At 43.1% G+C, this 20817-nt stretch overlaps 2 protein-coding genes across 3 annotated transcripts; one reads left to right on the forward strand and one right to left on the reverse strand.

Moving 5' to 3' along the window:
- Positions 1-252: 252 nt before the first annotated feature.
- On the reverse strand, positions 253-8755 carry Unc50 (unc-50 inner nuclear membrane RNA binding protein). 2 transcript variants are annotated; one of them, XM_052745143.1, is made up of 7 exons: positions 8634-8748; positions 7697-7880; positions 7322-7605; positions 6145-6265; positions 2197-2336; positions 2017-2118; positions 253-572 (listed from the first exon to the last, which is right to left on the reverse strand). In XM_052745143.1, exons 3-7 carry the CDS (start codon positions 7599-7601, stop codon positions 436-438), a joined length of 780 nt encoding a protein of 259 aa, XP_052601103.1. In that variant the 5' UTR covers positions 7602-7605; positions 7697-7880; positions 8634-8748; the 3' UTR covers positions 253-435. The 2 variants fall into 2 exon arrangements, with proteins under 2 accessions (XP_052601103.1, XP_052601102.1); XM_052745142.1 differs by lacking the exon at positions 7697-7880 and having other exon boundaries at positions 8634-8755.
- An 87-nt stretch (positions 8756-8842) lies between these two features.
- On the forward strand, positions 8843-16702 carry LOC128114829 (cytochrome c oxidase assembly factor 5). The gene is made up of 3 exons (XM_052745144.1): positions 8843-9053; positions 10556-10639; positions 13170-16702. The coding sequence occupies exons 1-3, from the start codon at positions 8955-8957 to the stop codon at positions 13209-13211; spliced, it is 225 nt and encodes a 74-aa protein (XP_052601104.1). The 5' UTR covers positions 8843-8954; the 3' UTR covers positions 13212-16702.
- Positions 16703-20817: the final 4115 nt, after the last annotated feature.

Raw genomic sequence — 20817 nt, forward strand, 5'->3', positions numbered from 1 at the left:
TACTTAATCTGTTTTTCAACTAGTTGCTGGTTCCTCTTGAATCTTTAGAAGGGAAACATGGCACCCTGCTAAGACAGTGGCTGTCATCTCCACAGGTATTCACGGCCATATACACACAGGGAGCGGGCTGAATAAGCGTATAAAGGTGAGTCTGTACATCTTGCCAACAAGATGGTGTGTGACATCTACCCCTTACTGTGCCCTTGATATTTTATATGTAGCTTCAGGTTAAGTAAAAAAATAATTACATGCTTTAGTTTAAAAATATTTATTAGAAATGTACATTTAGTTAGTTTTAAGGAATGGTCTAGACAATAGTGTTAGTATCACCTCAGATTTGTAAACTTGGTATCTACAAAGATAATTTACAGACTTTACAAGAACTTGTCCCTTCCCCAACACCTGACAGTTGAGCTCCACTGCTGTGGTCATTTTTCATTTCACTCTGTACTTGTAGAAGGAACACAGCATGTGGGTAAAGTTCCAGCCCAGGGCCAGCGACAGTCCATACAGCACAACCAGAGGTGCGAATGGGTAGAGCAGGATTACTGTGTTTTTCAAAAATGGCAGTGCTGGAAAAGAAACAAGGACAGGAGTGACATGAACATGCTGAAAGAAGGTGCTTCACACACGGGCAGAGGAGGGACACATTTGCGTAGGACCATGATGCTGCTCGCAGAACTACAGATACATCTCATTTAGGGTCGCTGGGAAACTGAGCAGAGGGATGAACACAACTGTCAGTGGTTCTCAACCTTCCTAATGCTACGGCCCTTTAACACAGTTCCTCATGTTGTGACTCTCAACCATAAAACTATTCCGTTGCTGTTTCATAACTAATTTTGCTACTGTTATGAGTCATAAATATCTGATATGTAGGATGTCTGATGAGACCTCCAAAGGGGTCATAACCCATGAGAACTGCCGATCTAGACAGATACCCTAGGAGTCTTAGTATGCGAGGTAATGGATCTCATTATGGCATTTTATACACTGACACACGTGGGACCAAATCACTTTGAGGCACTGGAGTGTCTCCACTGCAAAAGCAACACATCTCCAACGGAGGTCTAATCGATAACTCCACCTCTGGGGAAGAGCTAAGGCACTAAACTAAACACGAAGTTAAAGATCCATTATGTATACAGTGTTCTGCCTGCACACCAGAAGAGGACACCAGATTATCTCATTACAGATAGCTGAGTCACCATGCGCTTGCTGGGAATTGAACTCCGTTCCCCACATACACTTCTTAGACACACTACTCAGCAATTGTTAGGCACTAAGAGAACCAGTGCTTCAGTGCCATGAATTACAACACTGTCAGGATAATGTGAAAATTTCCTAGAAAAACCCTAATCCCCCAGAAAAGGCAAGTAGAAGATGAAGTGATCCCTGGGAAACTGGTAATGGGGTGACGAACAGTCAGAGGTAAGAGCTGTTTCTATTTACAGTAAGGTCCCAGTCATCCAAAGCAGCAAAGAAGAGCTGAACAAACCATACTGTGGATGGTTCTGTGAGATCAATCTTCAGATCTCTAGACTTCAGCAATGGGGATTCTGGGGTTGAACATAGGACCTTGCACATAGTAGGCAGGTTTTCTACTGAACTCCACACACTCCCAGCCTAAGAGTATTCTTCATTCACATTAGAAAAAATAACAGATTTAGCAATAAGTTTGCAAATATGGCCTGGGATCAGCAGACCCTAGGATCATCTACAGAAGCAAAGAAAGGTTTTTAACCATGAGCCCATGCCTTTTCCTCCCTAGCCCATGGTTAATAACACAGAGCCTGAATCCACACAAGGAAAGAGAACAGTCAAGGACTTCGGCCTGGAACTCGGAAGTAGTGAGTTAGCATGGCTCCTTTAAGGTTGTAACAAATGTTACATGCCACTCTACTTGTGGTATTGATCATATGGAGTGAACCATAATGTCTGTCAATGCCTTGTAAATCCACTGCTAATGTCTATTCCCTTCCCTGTTACATTCTTAAACCACCAAAAGTAACTTACCACTGTATCCCAGGAAGGTTACATAGATGTAATAGCCAACAGCAATCAACCATAAGGTATTTCCAACTAAATATCCAATAAATGTATCTGTGAGGATAACATCTGCCAGAAAAAAAATGCATATAGTGAGTCTCTTCACATAATAAGAACCTTGAGAACATTTGAGAAACAAATACTTACGGTTGATGAAAAAGAGCTGGATACAATGCAAAATGACTAGGAGTGGATAAAATGCATTCAGATGTACATCAAAGGCGTACCCCCACTCCACATCATAGTCTCTGCTCTGGCGTTTCACTAGATACTTGTTGGAGATGAACCTGGAGAGCAAAATGAGAACTTCTCACACAATGTACTCGTTCTCTCAGTACCAACCACCTTTGGGGTGCCACACGTTACCAAAGTTCTATAGATGGAACAATGAAACAGGCCGATGTCTCTGCCTTCCCGTTAGTGGGAGAAGCCTGACATGGTGCTATGGAGAACGGCAGAGGTGCAAAGCTGAGGTGCGAGTTTTAAATCTCAACATTTAGGTGAAGAACAAGGCACTGCTGATGCCAGTCACAGCTGAAGGCCTGTGTGTGCCTGGAAGAAGGAAGGAATAGAGCAGGTAGCTAATCAAAGGAAATGCAGAGGAAATAGCTCTTCGGCTACTTTGTGACTTTTCAATCTTTTACTCATGGTAAAAGAAGCCAGGGTCAAGATGCAAGAAATGTTTTGATGGTCTCCTTGGTGGCCACTCAGAGAGCAGAGTCAACAGACGAGAAGACCATAGCCTGTCGCTAGCATCACGTAACAGTGGAGGTGATGTTGAAGGTGAAGCCAACAGTCTTGCCCTGAACAAGGAGGAAGACAGCAACACTATCAGCCAAGGACAGGCTGGTGGCACCAAAAGTGGTTCTGAGAAGGAAGGAGAGGGCAAGATTTGGGTTTGGGATTAGCTATGACAAATGTGCTTAATTACCAACATGGATTAAGTTGTATACAAAGCCTGTAGTTGAAAGGAAAGGTCTAAGGTAGTGTGTAGATGATATTGAAAGCCACGGGCCTAAATAACATCACCAAAATGATGACATCATCCATAACAACCAGCTAAACAAAAAACCCAGTAAATACTCATGGTCAAGGCTGGTATCAACTGCCTTTACCATTAAAAGTGAGGGAAATTGGAGGAAACGAGGGAAAGGGGCTGGCTAGTGGTACACCCAGACAGTGTGTGTGCATGCTGCCATTGCTGTTCTACAACTTGACCTACCAGAAAATTATCGTGTCCAGATCCTCAATGAAAAGGACCTTTGCTCTATAAACATCTGTGAAAATGTCCTTTTTATGTTAATGGATTTTAAACACGATTTTTTATTATTATAACGTTTATTTATGGAGGGGAGGTGTCATAGCATGAAGTCTGAGAACAACTCTGTGTTCTAACATGTGAATCCTAGGGATTAAACTGGGCAAGTGCCTTTACCTGTTGAGTCGATGTCACTGTATTTTAATTCAATTTAATGTCTTACATATTGAATACAGAAAACAGGTCGGGTTGTGGTGGTGAACGCTTGTAATTCCAGCATGCAGGTGGTGAAGGCATGACAATTTTTAGTTTAAAGCCAGCTTGGGCTACATGCTAAGTTCTAGACTAGCCTGGACTATAGTGTGAGTCCCTAATTTAAACAGCACAACAAGAGAAACACACTAAATCAAGAAAGCATGGCAGAATATAATAAACAGCCTATACTTAGTTACCAAAAAGTCAAACCAATAGTGCTTCATTTGGACAAACTAATTCACCAAACACTGTTTTAGCCAAGAATATGTCCCATTCAGTTTCACAAAGTCAGTGAAACAAACAAGGAAAGGAAAGATCAACACAACAACAACAAAGACACCTGACCTCAGAGTAACAGGAAATGGAATCATGGACACCAGATGCTAAGAAAGTAGGGGTGACGGAGGTCGGACTGTGGCTATCAAAATAGAAGCAAGGCTTTCTAATGCTCACAGCACAGTGGTGCTGGACATTTTATAAGAGCTAGGACTTCAAAGGTTCCCAACACCAATAAGTTGTAAATATGTGGGGTGAAACGAATTACCTTGATTTGATCATTATATATATAAATCAAATTATCACACAGAACTTCATAAATTATAAAATTTAAAAATAGTTATGACTGATAAAGGAATTGTACGTAGTATGCAGCTCACTCCCCAGAAGTTCTTTTGTGTAATCACTACCCTCTGCTGCACCTCCATGCACCCCTTAAATAGGACAGAAATTCCTTCCTAGAGAGCGTCAAGGCAATTAACTGGCTGCTCTCTCCCACCTCCAAGACGGCCACATCTCAGGCCAGACTTCTGTCTGTAGGTTTCCAGTCCTCTGCTTTCGTGTTCCCTGCCACCTTCTCCAGTGAACATCCCCCAGCTCCCTGACTCAGCAGGGCCAGCGCAGAGTGCTTCACCGGCATTTACCACACAGTCTCCGAAGCCCTAACTTCCTAGCTCTCACATCCTGTTAGCACAGGAAGCTCTAAATCTTCTCTCCGCCTCCTCCTCCCACCACATCATTTGTTCTGGGCATCCCCTTCTCTCACTTGAGCCAGCTTCTCTACTTCTCTGCTTCACTGCTGTGTTGAAGACTTTTTCAACAGTGTCAACAGAGTTTCTTCATTCTCAGCTTCCTAGCTCTCCATTTCTCTTCTACCCTCCAACCCACACTTGCAGTCATGAACATTTTCTGAATTCCATCAAGGATATTTTGTAGGTCTCATTTCCTCATAGCCATTTAGTGTCACCTGTCCCCAGACCTACCATGATGCTGCACATAACCATGCCTCTGCACTTGCACATCCTGGAACCAGGAATCAAGTGTCTCATATCTCCCCTAAAACACAGCCTTGTGTTGGTTCCTATGACACCTTTGCAATGTGTTTTGGGGGGATGCCATTGTTTCTACTTCCACCTCCTCACAGGTTTATGACACCTGTGTTCTCACAAACAACACAGTGAGTCCTTTTCTACATGATCAAACTATGGGAGAGACATAAACCAAAGGTAATCACCTCCAGGCTGCCTTGTGCCCATCCAGAATCACTGTACTCATAGCAGAACACTTGCAAGAAACTGTTCTTGGAAGCTCTACGTATTTCCCCTGCAAGTTGCTTGACAATGAGTATCTGATTTACATCAGCAGTATTCATCTTAGGCCAGGTCTTAGAAGTTTAGATTAATGATACATAATAGCATTCATTATCCAGTAACCATAAAACCAACAGTTACAAAGGAAAATAAAAGGTTGGTCTCAGAGGTTACTGCCTTGACATTTTGTTTAAAATAGTAACAGCTACCATATACTGAACACTCATCTAAGAATCAAGGGCCTATCATCCCGACTACCCCTAACAACCTCGAGTGAAACAACTCCAACTTATAAAGGAGACTAAACAATGACTGATAGCATGGGGACCTCCACCTGAGAGTAAAACAGTCCATCAAGTTTTCTCTGCTTCCTCCTCAATCTTCACTCTCTATGTAGTCCACCTATTACATCCACTACCTTTTACCCTGGAAGCCAACCACACAGGAGCATTCTCTGTGAGAGAAGTGAGAAGCTGAACACCAAACTACTGATGCTCAATTAACCCCAGACAGAAAGAAGCAGGCTGAGGGCCTTTGAAGACCTCTGGATGGGCTTTCTTCGCATCAGGAAGGAGCTACATTAAAAACAAAACCCTTTTCAAACACAAATGACTCAATGGCAAAGTAAAAGTCCAAAGGATAACCCTCCAGACATAAATGGGTCTAAACACTGCCAAAGCACTTATGCAGCTGGAAGTGGCCTCCACTGGCACATGCAGAAAACAGCTAACTAGACAGAAGCAGAATCGTACATGATCATCTTGAAAACTTAGGATTTAACCGGATGTAACCATTCTGGGCTTTGCTGCAGTGACAATAAGCACCCATTAAAGTATTTTCTGATCTAGTATAAACACAAGAGACCAAGTTACAATAATCTTGGCAGTCAATCTGACCACTTCCGCTACTCTGTTTGAATTTCCATTAGCTACTATACCACTGAAGTAAACAAACAGAGGCCCAGCAGTATACAAAAAACCAAGTTATGGTACTTACCACATTAAAGTTGATATCAGAAGGCCAACACCTACACAATCTATGAATACAACCCACAGGAGCAGCTTTATTGTCTCAAAAAATCCCATGTCAAGCACAAAACCAAATCCTATGGTGGACACTGAAATAAAGAGTTACAAGATTCACCGTTAGGCTCTAGGACATAAGACACAGTCCCTGGCATTCATATGACAAAGTGTAGTGGTGGTATGTGGACAATGAAATAAAACCCTCAAGATGTGCTATATGAAATGATATAGAAATAAATACCACCTCTGAATGCAGGTAGAACAGGACTCCTGCGCTAGTTTACCATGACAAACGGGGTATTCAGAATAGCACCTGTGCAGAAGGCACTCCACTTGTTTTTAAACCCAGTTAAACGTGAAAAGCACTTACACACTTCAGTACCCTAGAGTTGACTGGGATGCTTCCTTGATGTACAGGAGAACTTGAGGTGGTTTTTCAAGTACAAATCAGTACCTTCAGTACTCTTACTCTGAAAGCTTGGGGTGTAGCTCTGTGTAGCATTTGACTGGCATGTTTAAGTCCCTGGTTTCTATCCCTAGACCTACCAACACCCTGCCTCTCCCCCTGCCAACAAAACAAAATAAAACCACCACTACATTCTTCCAGCCTCACAGATTTGCCCCATTATGAAATGTAATTTCCCATTCTAACATTTCTTTGCACACATTTCAGTATAGGTTCACATTAGGTTTTTGTTTTTGTGTTTTTTTTTTTAAAGTCAGCGAGTGTGGTGGCATATGCTTGTTAATGCCAGCACTCAAGAGTATGAGTTAAGAAGATCTTGAGTTCAAGGACAGCCTGGCCCACACATTTAGAACCTGTCTCAAAAAAAAAAAAAAAAACAAAAAACAAAAAACAAAAAACTCTGGAGTAAATCCTGTCCCCTACTTTTCAATGTCCCAATATATAGGAGTTAACTCTGGCTTGTGTGTTACAGCCTGAACCAGGAAGAACATTACTTTCCTTTTTTTTTTAAGGTTTTTGGGATGGGGGAGTGGAGAGACAGCGGGATGGGGGAGTGGAGAGACAGCTTCAAATACCCTCAAATTCTAACCCATAATACATTATCACAAAAGACACTCTAAGTTTCTTCTGAAATACCCATTTGCTTCTCAACTACACTGCTTGTAAACTAACACACACTTACCACAGAGCCAGACACTTAAGAGGACCAAGAAAGCAGGGTCATCTCTGGCCCATTGATCCTTTGTTTGCTTCCGATAATGGAAGTTTCTATAAACCCTCTGTGGGGAAGTGAATAGGTAGAGCATCTGCCATGCGGCAAACTCAAAGTCCATCTGCCGAAATCGAAAAAGCCTTCGGAGGTACTTGTAGCGTTTTGCTCCAGCTGTGTGTCTCGCTGCATCCCTGGAATTCAAGACTCCGTTCCCTTGCATTGAAGAACCCACTGAAGTACTTGGTAGCATCTTCCTGGATGGAATAAAAACATTCCTCTTAGATATAATCTTAAGAACTGTCTGGCTGAACTGAACTGTCTTCAGAGTGCATTTTCTCCTGCTACCTTCAGGAAGGATTGAGGGCCAGAAGCAATGGATTGGCTCGGGGGCTCCTTTAGGGGCTGGCAAGTGTTAACTGCACTTCCATCAAGGGCAGTACCACGCTCTTCTGCACCACCTGAAACCATTCATCTCGAGTCCACGGTTTTCCACCCTTCACCTCAGTCAAGCCTTTGACAGCTGTGTTAGCTGATGAGGAAAAAGCACAATGAGGATGAAGTGACCTCCTCATGGACACAGAACAAAGACTGGAACTCTGACTCAAAATTTCATGTTTTTAATGGCCAAGATTGAAAACAAAACAGCAACCACAAAAAACTTCGTTTAAGCTGAAAGCAATGTTACTGAAAAGGTAAAACACACAGCTTATCCGTACAAGCCCATCAGCGACAGCCAGCAAGTTTCTGGTTATTCAGAATGTGACATAAAAAAGAAGCAAATTCCAGTCCTTGGTGGTTTTACTCCCAGAATAGCTGGGTAGGATGGATAACAGCGCGCAGGGTCCGGTCAAACTAGTCCGAAGCTAAATGAGCACTGGTCACCGCCCCACCCTCCGCTCAGCCTCTCTGTCCACAGGTGCCAGCACACCTCGGCGCCCCGCCCCGTCCCGCCAGCGGTTCTCCATTACCCTAAGCCTGCGGGTCCGCTGTCAACTAAAAACAGACGGCCCAGTGACATCTGAGCTAAGAACAAGCAACGTAAGGGTTTCGGGGTATGTGTCTCCCGTGTAAAATTCCAGACCTGCTGAGAACAAAAAAAGGTCCTATTTCTGCAATTCCAACGTAAATGGGCGTCTTTGGTATTACCCATCGCGGGCCTAGGGCTTGAGCTGCCGGCAGCCAGCTGGTCCCTAACCCGGCCGCTGAGACGCCAGGCCACGAGCTGTCCGTGGAAACGGCCGTCAGCACGAATGGCACCCCGCTCCCACAAAGCAGGCCTCACCTGAAGGCCCGTGTTGCCTTGCCCTGGGCCCAGGATTACTGCCACCTTCGCCCGGCAGCCGAGGCCAGGCGCCGCTGGGGCTACTTCCCCGACCGCTACGTAGCCCGCATTTGCGGCGCCCCGTATTTACGTCACAATCACACACTTCCGCCACGCATGCGCACACCCTCAAGACTCGGCGTCTTTATGGTGGGCCTGCCGGAAGTCGTTGAGGCCTTCTCTTACCCTCGAGCCTGTCCGTGGGCGTGGCTCCCGCCCGCCCGGGCGCTCCCCGGTGACCGAAGACGGTGATCCGGGGTGGTGAGGGCGGCGGGCGCAGTCATGCCCCGGTATTATGAGGACAAGCCGGAGGGCGGCGCGTGCGCGGGCGTGAAGGAGGACCTGGGCGCGTGTCTGCTGCAGTCGGCCTGTGTGCTCCAGGTAGCGCGTCCGGGGAAAGAGCGCCGCGAAGACCTGCTGCTGGCCTGTCGGCCTGTCCGGGCGGTCACGTCGGGGGTGGGGGTGGGGGTGGAGGTCGCAGCATTAGCTCCTGAGATCTCTTGAGCTCTCAGCCCCAGTTCCCTCTGGTGTTTAATGGGAGATAACTAACGCATCACCCCATCTCGGGTTTTTGTAAACATTAAAGCCATCTCAGTTCAAGAAGTGATTCCCGAGTGCTGCTGGCACTCTGCTCAGTTTTGGGCACTAGACACCAGAGACTCCCACTCCAAGGGAAGCTGTTGAGGTCTCTGTATCTGCTCCGTATGGCTACTTGGATCTGTGGTGGAGATTTTTTGTTCCTTGGCTTCTAGAATATGGAAGTTAATGTGATCTTATGGTGTGCCAGTTTGTCCTTGCCCATCTTTAGCCCGTCTTAAGCCTACAATTGCATTCTGGGAGGAATTCAACATAAGCCTATATTTTGTGTGCTGCCATGGGAGATAGTCGAGGAACTATGGGGACTCAGAAAAACTCAGGGTAGTAAGTATGAACCCGGATGATAAGAATGTAAGGTCCAGTGGGGGCTAGTGAGGAGAAGGGGGTGGGGTGGGGGGAAGGTTCGGAACCAACTTAGAGATAGACTTCTTAAGGTTTTATTACTCCTGGGAAGCCAGAAAAGTTGGAACAGCCAGAGGGAACTCACCAGGGTTTTCCTGTGTGTCTTCATCGACAGAACACTTACAGATCTTGACCTCAGAAGAGCAAGCTCTCTTGCCCGCTGACTCAATCTCTCTAGCCCGTCCACCTTGTTATTTGAGATAAGGTGTGTCACTGAACCCAACCTGCTAGACTACCACATCTGCTTGTCTCCACGACACAGTTCTGGGATAATGGGCACCTGCCACCATATGGGCCCAGCTTTTTATGTGGGTGCTGAACTGCAGACCTTATACACAGCAAGCAATTGATTCACTTAGCTATTTCTCCAGCCCCTCTAACATTTATGGACTGTTTAGTGCCAGTACTGAAAGGGTCTCATTTTAAGGCATCCAATTCATAGTTCTCATCCACAGGAAGGCTTATATAAACCTTAATGATGTGTTCTAAAAGTCTCAGACTCTGGGGGCTGGAAAGACAGATGGCTCAGTGGTTAAGAGCACTTGTTGCTCCTACAGAGGACCGGGGTTTGGTTCCTAGCACCCGTATATTGGTGCATAATCACATAAAACTCCAGTTCCATGGGATCTGGTACCCTCTTCTGGCCTCCATGGTTCCAGGTCTGCATGTGGTGCCCATTTGTACATGCAGGCAAACACTTACACACATAAAATTTAAAAACTGAGACTCAGTACCCAATTATTTAATAATCTTTATATTTGTTTTTCTTCACCAAGGTTATTAAAAAGAAATTAAGTATTTTTAAGAGCTTCTTTCAGAAGAATAGTTGTCTTGTGCTTTGTGGGACAATTTCCCAGATACTCATATTGGTTTGTGTGTCACAGGAAGGAAAATCCCCACGGCAGTGTTTGAAGGAAGGATACTGCAGAGCTTTGCAGTATTCGTTTTTTGAGTGTAAAAGATCAATGGTAAGTGATTAATAATTTTGGAAAGCTTTTTGTTAACTATGTATAGAATTAAATGTGAATGCTTTAATAATCGTAAATTAGCTGTAGTGATATGGTTTGGATAATAGTGTTTGGAATCCAGTGATAAATGTGAGTCCATTCAAAAAAGCCCCTGGTTCAATCTATTTGGTGTTATGTATGCTTCTTGTACCTATATAGACATTTCTTTTAGGTTAGGAAAATTTTCTTCTATGGTTTTGTTGACTATATTTTCTTGGCCTTTGAGCTGGGTTTGTTCTCCTTCCTCTATTCCTATTATTCCTAGGTTTGGTCTTTTCACAGTGTCCAGATTTCCTGGATGTTTTATGTCAGGAATTTTTTAGATTTAACATTTTCTTTGACCAATGTATCCATTTCTTTTTTTTTTGTAGCTTCAATGCCGGAGATTCTCTCTTCCATCTCTGGTATTCTGTTGGTGAAGCTCGCCTCTGTAGTTCTATTCAAATTCCTAAATTTTTCATTTCCAGAATTGCCTCAGTTTGTGTTTTCTTTATTGTTTCTATTTGCATTTTTAGGTCTTGAAGAGTTTTATTCATTTCCTTCAACTGTTTGTATTTTAAGAATGTATTCATTTCCTCCAATTATTTGTGTTTTCCTGGATTTCTTTAAGGGATTTATTCATTTCCTCTTTAAGGACATCTGTCATCTTTCCTTTTTTTTGGGTATTAGTGCTCTGTCTGCACGTGTGCCTGTATGACAGAAGAGGGCATCAGATCCCATTACAGATGGTTGAGTTGCTGGGAATTGAACTCAGGACCTCTGGAAGAGCAGCCAGTGCTCTTAACTGCTGAGCCACCTCTTCAGGCTCTGTCGTCTTCGTAGAGTTGGTGTTAAGGTCTTTTCCCTGTGCTTCAGCTATGCTGGAATATTTAGGGCCTGCTGTGCTAGGATAGCTGGGCTCTAGGGGAGACATATTGCCCTGGCTGTTTTGTGTTCTTACGCTGGTGTCTAGCCTCACAGAAAGAGCTGAAAAGGTCTGTGGGCAGCCTACTGGATTTCTGACAGGCATGGCCTCTTCTGAGTAATTTTAATAGTTTTGAATTTTTTTGTTCGTTGTTTTGTTTTGCGAGACAAGGTTTCTCTGTGTCATAGCCCTGGTTGTCCTGGAACTCACTTTATAGACCAGGCTGGCCTCACAGAGATCTGCCCGCCTTTGCCTCCAAGTGCTGGGATTAAAAGTGTGCAGCACTACACCTAGCTACAATTTTGAATTTAAAATGTCAGTGACTTGATGGATGATAGTAAAAGGCAGACCTTCCCTCATGTTTGTACCTGGAGCAGACAGTGGTTCTCATACTGTTCCTCCAAGACTGTGACTATGAGTCTTCCAAAGTGCATCATGTCACACTTAGCTGATGGAGTGTCTCTATTTGGGCACGAGAAGCTGGGAACATGCATTTAAGTCATGTGGTTAATTCTTACTGTTTCAGAGCATGAGTCTCAGGGTCAGTAAGATGGGTTGGTTGAACCATTCCAGTGTTATCAAACCATGTTTGATTTGTTTTTGGAAAATAGAGCTCTCAATCAGGCTGAGAGGTGCAGGACTGTGATACCAGCTATTGGAAGAGACTGAGGTAGGAGGAGTAAGTTTAAGGCCTTGTTGGGCTATAGAGTGAATTCAGGGCCAGCCTGGAGAGCTTAGTGAAACCCTGTCTCAAAAAGTATATAAAAAGAGGGCTGGAGATGTAGTGCAGTCATAGAGTGCTGGCCTAGCATGTGTGAGGCCTTGACTTCAATGCATAGTACAGAAAAATATATAATTTATATATTTAAAAAAGGCTCTCAGCTGCTTCATGCTGTGCTCAAATAAACGGCTGTCTGTTCTACTGTTGGACTCACTGATAGGGCCTATCTCCAAAATAATTCCTTCCTGTGGAATTCTGAACAGCTATATTGACTTTGAAATTCTGCCTTACACTGACTTCAGACCCTTTTCTCCCTGTGACCTTAGGAAGTGGCTCCATTGATAGGCTTAAGTCAAAGAACTTGGGGTCAGTCTAGGAGGAAGGAACTCAAGGATTTTTAATACCATAATCCTGTGTCATTAATGTTTCCAGTTGCTATTTAAAAATTTCAAGTACATTTGAGTTTACAAAGGTAGGCTTGGTAGAACATTCATTGAGTATAGTTAAAACAAAAAGGTAAATGAAGTTTCAATTTTACAGGAGCAAGTCTTTGTTGGCCCGTAGGAGGAACTGTGGCTTCTTTTGTTTGTAATGCCCCTTCCATTAATTTTCTCCCTGGCTTTGCACTTTGTCTTTTGTTAGTACAAGGTCTTACTAGGTAGCCCAGCTAGCCTTGAGCTCTCAGGTTTTCTGCCTTGGCCATCCGAATGCTGGCTATAGGCATCAACCTCATGCTCAGTCACATTTTTGATTTTTCTGGAAGCTAGTTCGCTTCTTTCATAAAGTTACTGACATCTCTTACCAGAATTGTGTTTGATTAAATTATTATTCCAGATGTGATTGAACGTATGTATGCTTGTTTTCAGTTGGATACCAGATCAAGATTCAGAGGAAGAAAAGGATATTGATAACATGTTAAAAGCAAGATGAAAAATCACCCTGGATTTTCTCTGGTCCTAAAAGGAAGCAGAGTAGCTGCTGCATCTGCTTGACATCTGAACCAGGTTTTCCCTCCAGAGAACACTAGAGAAAATGAACAAATGCTGTTTCTGAATGATTCTGTCATGTGAAGTCATTTATAGAAGATACATTTGATTGAACAAGTATGGGCTAAGAATTTAATGTTATGGGAATTGCCTAATGGAAAGATTATGTTCAAGGATGACTCTTCAATCAGATTACACAGTGTGTGCATCCAGGAGGCCATAATGTGACTAACACAATTAGTAACACAGAACCTGTTGTTTCTTGGTTTCAATTTAATCCAGCCTTCTCCTCATAGTGGGATAATTAATGTCAGACAAAGTCCACATCCTCAAGATCTGTGTGGCCCAAAACAGAGTGTGGGCCCACAGATCACACCCTACTAAAGCACTATGGTTTTTTTCTGGAGCTTCTGCTCCAACCTTTGTAATCTTGGCTAGATACTGGTCTCATGTACTGTACCTACTCCATTCACAATTTCATTGGATGAGTTATGGGCCTCATCCCTAAACACTGGGTTTGTAGCAAATGAAACAACAGCTGTTCGCGCCAGATAGCAAGTATCAAAGACAGGAAGTGGCTGGACCGTTTAGAGTTATGATAATTTATTGTGATCACTTAACACAGTAGAAAGCCATCAGGAAACTACATTTCCAGTTTGAGTTTTGGCATTAAAGAGTTGTTATTTCTCTAGCATCGCGTAGTTCACTGGGGCTAAAGCAGTCAGGGATTGTGTAGTTCACTTGCTGTTTTAAAAGTTCTGAAGCTGTGAGGATGCCCCAGGATATTCCTGAGGCCTGCCCCATGTACTGCCCTCCATAGGAGTGGGAAATGATGCTCCCTTTAGTCCTGCTGTCTATGTACCAAACTTGGTGTGTGTCTGCAGTGTGGAGATCATGCCTTCTACATGCTAGGCAAGTGCTCTACAACTGAGCTACACTTCCCACAAGTGCTTCAATTTTAATTGAAAGTAATCCTGATTAGAAACTGTGAAATACGTTTGTATAAAAGCCTTTTTGTTTAGAGATAGCTTTATTTGGAGAAATTCACATGATACAAAATTGAACCTTCAATTATTAATGTATTCATAGAGAATGCAGCAGTCACCACTATAATTCCAGAATCTCCATCAGTTCTAGAAACTCACACTTTCACAGTCTGTCCTCATTCCCTCTTTTCTTTCTGCCCTCAACCGCCAGTAGTGTGTGTGTTTCTATGGGACTGTCTATTTCATGTTAGATAAGTGGAGTTGTTTGGTGTGGTCCTTTCTGACTTCCATTACCAAGTTTAACAGGTTTGTTCATGTAGCGTCAGTCTGTAATTCAACACTGCTAAAATAGTATTCCATAGTAGACATAGGCCTTGCTTCTTTATCCATGCATCAGCTAATGAGCTCTGAGCTGTTTCTGCTTTAGGGCTTTGGACTAATGCTATGAACATCTGTGAAAAAGTTCAACACGTTTCGTTTAATACTTGCCTTAGAGTGGAATTGCAGGGTTGTATGACAGCCTCGATTTATCATTTTCTACAGTGGTTTTACCACCATTTCATACTCTTAAAGTAACTGGGTTCCACTGTTCACACTGCTGACAGCCTGTTATGGGGAGGCATTCATTGGGATCTTGGTTTGCATTTCTCTAATGTCTAATCTGAGCATGTTTCATGTGTTCATTGGCCATCTGTATGTTGCCTTTGCAGAAATGTTTATTTCAGTCTCCAGTTTGGCTTTCAATTGGGTTATCTTTTCATTTCCCTGTAAGAGTGTTTTTTTTTGTTTGTTTGTTTGTTTTTTTAATTGTAGATACAAGTCCTTTAAAGATAATTGGCATTATTTTTTTTCTCAACTTGTGGTTTCTCTTTTCCAATCTTTTGATACTCTTTGAAGCACACTTTTTATTTTTATGTGTTGCCTTTATGTGTTTTTGAGACTGGGTCTTAGCCCAGGCTGGCCTGGAACTTATGAAGTTGAATGAAGCCTTGAACTTGGAGCAAGCAGTTTGACTGCTTCACTTCCCAAATGCTGAGTTGACAGGCACAAGCCACCATGCTTGGTTTGAAGAATAGTTTTAATTGGGGTAAATTACATTTTTTTTTCTTTCAGTGTGCTCTAAGAAACCATTCCTAACCCAAACTTACAGAAACTTAGTCCTTTATCTTCATTGAAGAGTTTTATAATTTTACCTCTTACCTGTAGGCCTGTGCTTGCTTTCAAAATAATTTTATACACTTTTATTTGAGCTATATTTCAAATTACTATTATAAATAACAAAACTTAGCATCTTAGAGTATATATATAGGTCAGTAGTGTGGAGTGCATTCACACTTCAGTGCCGTTAGTCTGCAGCAGAATTCACCTTCATTCACCTCACAAGATGTAAAGTGTACATCAAGTAACTTCCAGCCACTGTCAGGTCGTCCCTCCCTACCCTACCCTTGGCATGCTCGCTCTATAGTAATCACCATTGTTTCCTGTTTCTGAATGTGAGTACCCTAAGTGCCTGGTATGGATGCAATCTTAACATGTGGGGTTTTTTTTCAGGGATGGGATGGGACTGACTTATTTCATGTAGCAAAATACCGTCAAGGTTCAGCTATTATGTATCATGTATTTCCTTTGTAAAGCCAAATAGTATTCTAGTGCATGTGTGTCCTTTACCTTGTTATCTATTTACTCAGCTGTGGATACCTCGGTGGTTTCCACCTTTGAGCTCCTGACTATTGCTGTGAACATGTATATAGATATCCCTGGGACCCCACTTTCAGTTTTAGTGTATACCCAGCAGTCTGTGTGGTACAGTAATTCTATTTTGATTTTGAGGCACTGATATACTTTCTGTAGCAGCCACACTATTTTATATTCCTCTCAGTAGCACATGAGGATTATTATAACTGTCCCATGGCCTTGTCAGTTTAGTTCCTATTCTTTTTTAGTGGCCATTCTAATGTGTGGGAAGTCTATCAGTGGCTCTGTTTGGCATTTCCCTTATTAATGAAGTTACCTGTTTTATATGCTTGTCGGCCTTTATATATTGCTTGAAGAAATCTTTTTAGATCCTTTGCCTATTAATAGTGGGTTGTTGACCCTGGTTGAGTTTTTGGTAGTCATATCCACAAAAGTACTACCCGACCCAGTGGAGCTAATTATATAGAGCTTGCTTTGGGGGTTTTAGTTGTAGCTTTTAGCTTTGCCTTTTGATTGACTTTGAGTTCATCTTTGTGTGTGATGTAAATTAAGGGTTTGACTTTCCGTTCTTTGAATGTAGATAATCTAGCTTTCCACATTGCCCTTGGTGGGAAAACATCCTGCCATATACGGTAGGGCTGTTTCTAAGCCCCAGTCTCTCTTTTGGCTTCTGTCTTCACGCCAATGCCACTCTTGACTACTGGAATATTATAATAAAATTTGAAATCAGAAGATGAGTCCATCTTTGTTCTTTTTCAAGATTATTATTTTGGGTATATGGAATTCTTTGAGAGTCTGTATTTCAGGATGGGTTCCCCCCCATTTCTTAAAAAAAAAAAAAAGTGCTATTGGCATTTGAATAGGAAATGCATTTAACCTCTGGGGCACCTGGATGCACTGACATCTGAACATGATGAACTCCTCCAGGCCACAAGATACTTTTCATTTATTGGTGTCTAATCACAGCAAAAATGTAAAGTTTTCAGTGTATTACATTTTCTCCTTTTTGATTGTTTATTCCTAAGCATTTTGTTCTTTGATGCTAGAGTTTTGTCAGTTTTTTTTCTTTAACATTTATGGGGGGGGTGCATGCAATAATAGCACACATGTAGAGGTCAGAGGACAAACTGTGGGAGTCAGATCTCCTTTCACCACATGGGTCCCCAAGGCAAATTCAGGCCATTGTACTTGGTGACAAGCACATACACCCACTGAGCCATTCCTTGGTCCAGTTTTCTCAATTTCCTTTACAGATGTTTCATTGGGTGTTGGGCTTTAAACAGTTACTTTTCATTATTAAATATAGCCAGTACAGAGGAAAGGAGGTGAGATGTTTTTGTCATCAGATGACTATAAAGTCATCATGTACCCATCATCCTGACCCCCATCATGGTGATCAGATACAGTGGTGGCTGATGTCAACTTGACACAAGCTAGAGTCATCTGAAAGGAGGGAGCCTCAACTGAGAAAAAGCCCCCATAAGATTCAGCTATAGGACATTTTCTTAATTAGTGATTGGTGGAGGAAGCTTCAGCCCATTGTGGGTGGAGCCATCCCTGGGCTGGTGGTCCTGGGTTCTATAAGAAAGCAGCTGAGCAAGCCACGATGAGCAAGCCAGTAAGCAGCACTCCTCCATGGACTCTGCATCAGCTCCTCCAGGTTCCTGCCCTGGCTTCCTTCAATTATGGACTACAATACAGAAGTGTGAGCGAAATAAACTGTTTCCTCTCCAACTTGCTTTTGGTCATGGTGTTTCATCATCACCCCCAGGAGAAACTCACTGTGCTCCTGTCATCACATTGTGCTCCCAGGTTTGCCCTCTGACATGGTGAATCTGCCCTCTGCTGTGGCACCTAAAATAACTGACGGTTACAAGGAAAGAAAGGCAACATATTGCAGACAGGAAGAATCCAACACTATAGATTCACTGTTTATTAAGTGTGTGTGCGCGCACGCGCGCACACACACACACACACACGTGTGTGTGTGTTCCCAGGTGAGTGCATGTACACATGTAGAGACCAGAGGAGTTCTCCTTTACCTCGTGGATTCCAGGGATCATGAGAAGTGCTTTTACTGTTGAGCCAGCTTGTTGGCCCGTCATCCATTAAACTTCTCGGTAGCTCCTTTACTGCAAGAATGACACTTGCCCTTACAGATGCAAAGGTAAATGGCAAGACTGACCGAAAACACATAATATAGTCTTTTAAAAAAGTAAATAAGATTTTTTTTTTTTTTTTTTAAATTCGGAGCTGAGGACAGAACCCAGGGCCTTGCACTTGCTAGGCAAGCACTCTACCACTGAGCTAAATCCCCAACCCCAAATGATTTGTCTTTATTTTATGTGCATTGGTGTTTTGGCTGCATGTATGTCTGTGTGAGGGTGCCAGATTTGTAGTGGGTAGCCATTCCAGCTTTGATCTGGAAGTTCCAACCCCCATTGAGGCTTCGGTAACTGTCACGCCTACAAGGCGGGGCCAAGGGAGGCGCCCTGAAGACCCGAGATCTGGATGTGCAGGCTCTCTTGTTTCCTGGACCCTGGACGCTGGAGGTAGACTGAGCAGAGTTCTCCAGAGAACACCGCCGGACTGCACCACGCCTTTCCCAGACCCTGTAAACTATCCCTTCACTTGTAAGTTACTCCACAAAATAAACCTCCCTTTTAACTACGTGGAGTGGCCTTAATAGTTTCACCAATATCTGGCGCTCACGTGGGGCAAATTCCAAAGGCCTGGGTGGCTCCCGCCCTCAGCTTCCTCCCTGGCTGGCGGGCACTTGAAGCTGCAGGGTACCGCCTGCAGAGCTCCTTAAAACCAGGAAAAACCTACAGGCTTCCATTCCTGAAAAGGAGCTAATCCGCTCTTTCCGCAAGTTTTGCCCCCAGCCCCCAGCCCAGCGAAACCGCTGAGTGAGGCATTCCCCCTCCTCCCTGAGTGCCGGCTCCCTGCCCTAGCCTGAGGCTTCCACAGTTTCACCGAGTTAAAATAGACAAGGCACTGTCCGCAGCGGCGGTGGCACCCTACAGAGGCACAGAGAGGGCTTGGAGCCGTGCCTGCTGGCAGACCTCCTGTCGGCCTGGAACTCTCCATGCCCTGAAGCTCCAGGGAGTCCCAGGAAGAACTGCCTACGGCCACCTCCTGTCTGGGCTCACTCTGCCGCCAGCCAAGGTATTCAACAAGACCTGCTTTGGAGCTATACCAACGCCTCCTGCTGGCTTAAAAGCACTACTACACCCCCAAAACCACTGAAAGGTAAGATAGGCAAACCAGTGTCTTACCAAGTAAAAGTACTTGGTAATTTTACACTTTAAAATTGACTAACAAATTTTGAGTAATTCTTGTAATATGGCTGACAACATTACCTCACAAGAATTTAAAAACCTTTTTGCCTGTATGATGAGTGACATTTTCCTGGAAATATACGACCTTCCTAAGGCATATCTGGCCTGTACCATTTTGGCATTCATCATAATAATTCACACAGTGTTCAAACACTGCTTTAATAACAAGAACAAAGATGAGTCATTATTGGGACTGATACAGGCTTTGAAAGATAGCAATGAAGGCTTACATAAAAAGATTCTCTCTCTGGAATCTACTAACCAGGATTTACAGGCTTTAAAAAGTAGCAATGAAGACTTACATAAAAAGATTCTCTCTCTGGAATCTGCTAACCAGGATTTACAAAACAGGCTTGTATCCAAAATTGATTTTATTGATAATAAATATGAATATTTAATGGATAGAATACTAACTCTCCAGAGTGAAGTTGTGGCTACTCAGACACTATATAAGGAAGAAAGATTATCATTAACTGATAAGATAAGGTCTATGGAATCATGTGTTTCAAAAGAACATAAAAACTTCCATGATTCCATGAGAAATCTGGAATCCCTTGCAAGAGAGGAGGTTCACTCCCTAGCACAGACCCTAGGTGCTCGTCTGCAAGCCCTGGAAGAAACTCTCAGGAAACATGACAAGGGACCTAATAAGCAGAAGGGAAAGACCATAGAGGTTGTAACATCTCCAAATGGCTCTCATACAATGCCTTATCCTGTCATCATCCATGAGAAGCCAACAGATGATACACACCCTGAGCCATGTATGACATATACATTACAACCAATTTCAACAAGGGACTTTAAAAATATAAAGGAAGCGATAGTTACATATGGGATACACTCCACATACGTAACACAGATGTTAAATTCGTGGTCTACCTCACATAGAATCATTCCAGATGACTGGCATCAGCTAATTTCAGCTGTTCTAGAATATAGCCAGCAGCTACAGTGGAAAAGCTGGTTGAGAGAAGAGGCAAAAATTTTAGAACAACAAGGTAAACTCAGAGGTTTCGTGATCTCCCAAGATCAAATATTGGGTGAGGGACGTTTCGCTGACAGGAATGTACAAGCCACTTATGATGAGCATACAATATCCCTATGCCGTACAGCAGCTCTAAATGCTTGGGAAAAAATTCCAACACCAGGAAAGCCAACTGAGGTATTCACAAAGATATTTCAGGGACCGCACGAACCCTTCACTGATTTTTTACAAAGGCTGAACATAGCTATAACAAAAGCTGTGTCAGATAAAGAATTAAAAAAACTATTAACTGAGTCCTTGGCGTTCAACAATGCTAATGCAGAATGCAAAAGAATACTTACACCATTAAAGGTCAGATCAGCTCCTTTGGAAGAATGGATTCAGTATACTAATGGTGTTGAGTCTCGTAACTACAGTAATAAGGCTTGGATAGGAGAGACAAATCCCAGAAGTAAAAGAAGCTCATCCACCAATGTGACGTCTCTACAAGTTGTAAGAAAAATTTAACAATCAAAGTTGGG

Source organism: Peromyscus californicus, unplaced genomic scaffold (genome assembly GCF_007827085.1).
Source record: "Peromyscus californicus insignis strain IS unplaced genomic scaffold, ASM782708v3 Scaffold_19__1_contigs__length_69161282, whole genome shotgun sequence".
Taxonomy (NCBI): domain Eukaryota; kingdom Metazoa; phylum Chordata; class Mammalia; order Rodentia; family Cricetidae; genus Peromyscus; species Peromyscus californicus.